The following is a 2655-nucleotide window of genomic DNA, read 5'->3' on the forward strand; positions in this document are numbered from 1 at the left end:
TGTTCTTTTGTAAGTCTAACAAAATATTATTAACGTTCACTCAAATGGAACAACTGATGGACACATGTTGGTAAGTGCACAGCAAACATGGACTATCTTGTCAAGTAAAGGGTCAGTTTCATTATTCTTTGTCATCAGGTAATCAATTGGAATAGTGCTGCTGAGTATCATGTATTTTTGACGGACACTACCAATAACTCTTTCTACATGAATTCTTACATTGGCAATTTTTCTTGTTTCCTCTACTTCAGTCCCACTTAACTGTGGTTTACCTCGTGTAAATGCTGGAATCCTTAACTCCGCCCCCACAGAACCAATAATTTCTTGTATATCAAAGCCTCTATCTGCTAATACAACATCACCATGGAGAAGATGGTTTGTGAAATCACTATTATTTGTTAAATACTTATCACTAACACGACCTCCCCATCCCTCAGAAATGTAACTAACAGAACCTTGGAGAGTGATGCCAATAAGATATTTTACAGTATTGTGATGCTTGTACGTTGACCATGTCTGGGTTCTAGCAGTCAAATTGGATGGTCTATCAATCAATATCTCAAAACAGTCTATAATAACAGACACTCTGCGTCCAAAATACCTTCTGAATACCATTGGCATTGTTTTCCTTAAATCTTCTCTATCTGGCCAGAACACAAGTTGTTTCAGGTTTATGTACAAGATATCCATAACCTGGTTAAATGTCCTGGAAATAGTAGCTTTGCTGACACCAAACCTGTAACTTAGGTCAAGAGTGGGTAAATTCAATCTGAGTCTCATTAAGGTAATAATTAACTTTTGAAACTTTGTCAGAGATGAATGTGAAGACTGACAAATTCCATATGATACTAGATTGAACAATGCAATTAGGGTTACAAATGAAGGCAGACCAGTGTAATATCGTACTTTATCATCATCACCCTCAAAGTCTTCAGTATTATTTGCTTTCATTTTATGAACTATCTTCTTAAGTAGATCATTCTCATACTTTAAAGATTCATTTTCTGATTTTAGAATGTTCAGTTCTATTTTGCATCTTTCTAGTTCCTTTTCAGGTGTTAGATCATGATCTACTGGTTCAGTCTTGGATTCTGTCTCACAATGTTCCTCTTCAAGATGAAACCTCAGGTTCCGGAGTCTAGATGCTTCCTTCCTTTGCTAAATGACAAAGGATTCTAGTTCTTTAGCTAGTTACACTGTAGCTAACTCGCACTCAGAAAACAGTGTTACAAATTAACTGTAGGAAATCAAGAGGTCCTATAATGATAAATACACCTTATGTATGTTATGTAAATATTTTAAGATTGATGAGAATATCTGTGTTACATACTACAGCAAAAATCAATTAACCTTACTTTAAAATTCCTCAGTTTCATTTCCTTAGTCTGTTCCTGGGTAAATCAGAACTGCCCAAATGAACAGAAAGACAGAAACAGTTCCTTTAAATGTTACATATTAGTTATAAATGTATTATACATATGTAAACATTAAACATGTTTACTTTACCTGCAAACGGAAGAAACGAGAACCCTTGTTGTCATTGTCTCCCTTGCCATAACCAAGTTTCAAAGTTGGTATCCAGTCGGGATGGGTGTCCTGATACAAGGCTGAAGGAGAACCGGGAGAGGTTTATAAATTTTGATTATTATCACAAGGATAATACACAACTGGACGCATGTACAGTTCAGGCATGTCCCCTACTTCAACACTGTTTTCAATTACAATTATCAGCAAAAAACCTTTTCCCCTGATGGCCTGATATGTGTACTGATAACCTAGGGGTCCATTCAGTGAAACAACTTTTACACACTGCAATACCATAGTAACTAACAATCACCTTAGTGCCTTGTGAAAAGTATCCTGGGCTATTACAAATAGTGTCGCCTTACTATCATTGTGCGAAGCGGGTTAAAATTCGATGATTCATGTTGAAGCAGAAACGAATAAATTCGTTACACCAACGCTCTTTAGGAGACATGGATAATTCGTTTTCGCCAGGTGCCGTTTTGCTGTGGTGAAGTTTTAGCCTGCACCCGGATAATTCATTCTGTCGGTGTCAAATAACTGACAGAATAACGGGGATTCGGGAATTTGATTTTTAAAACAACCGAGGTACAACAGCCAAACCTTATTTCGTATTACGCAGAGTTATCGGCCATTCACATTGTACTTACCACCAACAAAATGATCGCTGCATACACGCATGTATCTGGTATCCTTGAATGCAAGATCCTCCCGATTGACGGCTGCAAACCACAAACGGCGCCGTTTCTGACTGAGATCTCTTGTTTTCTCATCACTATTACTTATAATGGCCGGGAATCTGAAAAATCTCTTCTTGTCTCGGCTCGCACGATTACTACAATTAAACACCGCGCACGAAACGGGCATATAGGCAGCTGATCGAATACGGCACTTGTTTACGTTTCGCGCTTCAAAGGTTGACAACCAGCATGGCGGCCGCGCAATGCATCATGGGTACTGAAACCCCTCTATACGTTCAAAACATATTCATGGCATTTCATAACAGTTGCTTTTTTAAACAAATATCTGTAAGTACTTGTTGTAGCCTTTTAAATATGTTTCACAACTCTTAAAATGCTATTGAAAGTTTATGAAGAATTTCCAAGTATATTTTTTCGTGTTTAACAAAAA

The 2655-nt window shown here is 37.4% G+C and overlaps 1 protein-coding gene across 1 annotated transcript; it reads right to left on the reverse strand.

Moving 5' to 3' along the window:
• Window positions 1-2391, reverse strand: LOC137280689 (uncharacterized). Its single transcript, XM_067811902.1, has 3 exons — window positions 2177-2391; window positions 1507-1621; window positions 1-1158 (listed from the first exon to the last, which is right to left on the reverse strand). Exons 1-3 carry the CDS (start codon window positions 2389-2391, stop codon window positions 37-39), a joined length of 1452 nt encoding a protein of 483 aa, XP_067668003.1. The 3' UTR covers window positions 1-36.
• Window positions 2392-2655: the final 264 nt, after the last annotated feature.

The sequence above is a fragment of the Haliotis asinina genome, chromosome 4 (genome assembly GCF_037392515.1).
Source record: "Haliotis asinina isolate JCU_RB_2024 chromosome 4, JCU_Hal_asi_v2, whole genome shotgun sequence".
NCBI classification, from domain to species: domain Eukaryota; kingdom Metazoa; phylum Mollusca; class Gastropoda; order Lepetellida; family Haliotidae; genus Haliotis; species Haliotis asinina.

What these genes read in the sequence shown, in the direction of transcription:
- LOC137280689 (XM_067811902.1), bottom strand. Translation starts at nt 2,391, where the DNA reads ATGCCCGTTTCGTGCGCGGTGTTTAATTGTAGTAATCGTGCGAGCCGA. An exon ending in TGCAGCGATCATTTTGTTGG is followed by an intron (nt 1,622 to 2,176) that starts TGGTAAGTACAA and finishes ATAAACCTCTCC; the next exon opens with CGGTTCTCCTTCAGCCTTGT. An exon ending in CTCGTTTCTTCCGTTTGCAG is followed by an intron (nt 1,159 to 1,506) that starts GTAAAGTAAACA and finishes TTTGTCATTTAG; the next exon opens with CAAAGGAAGGAAGCATCTAG.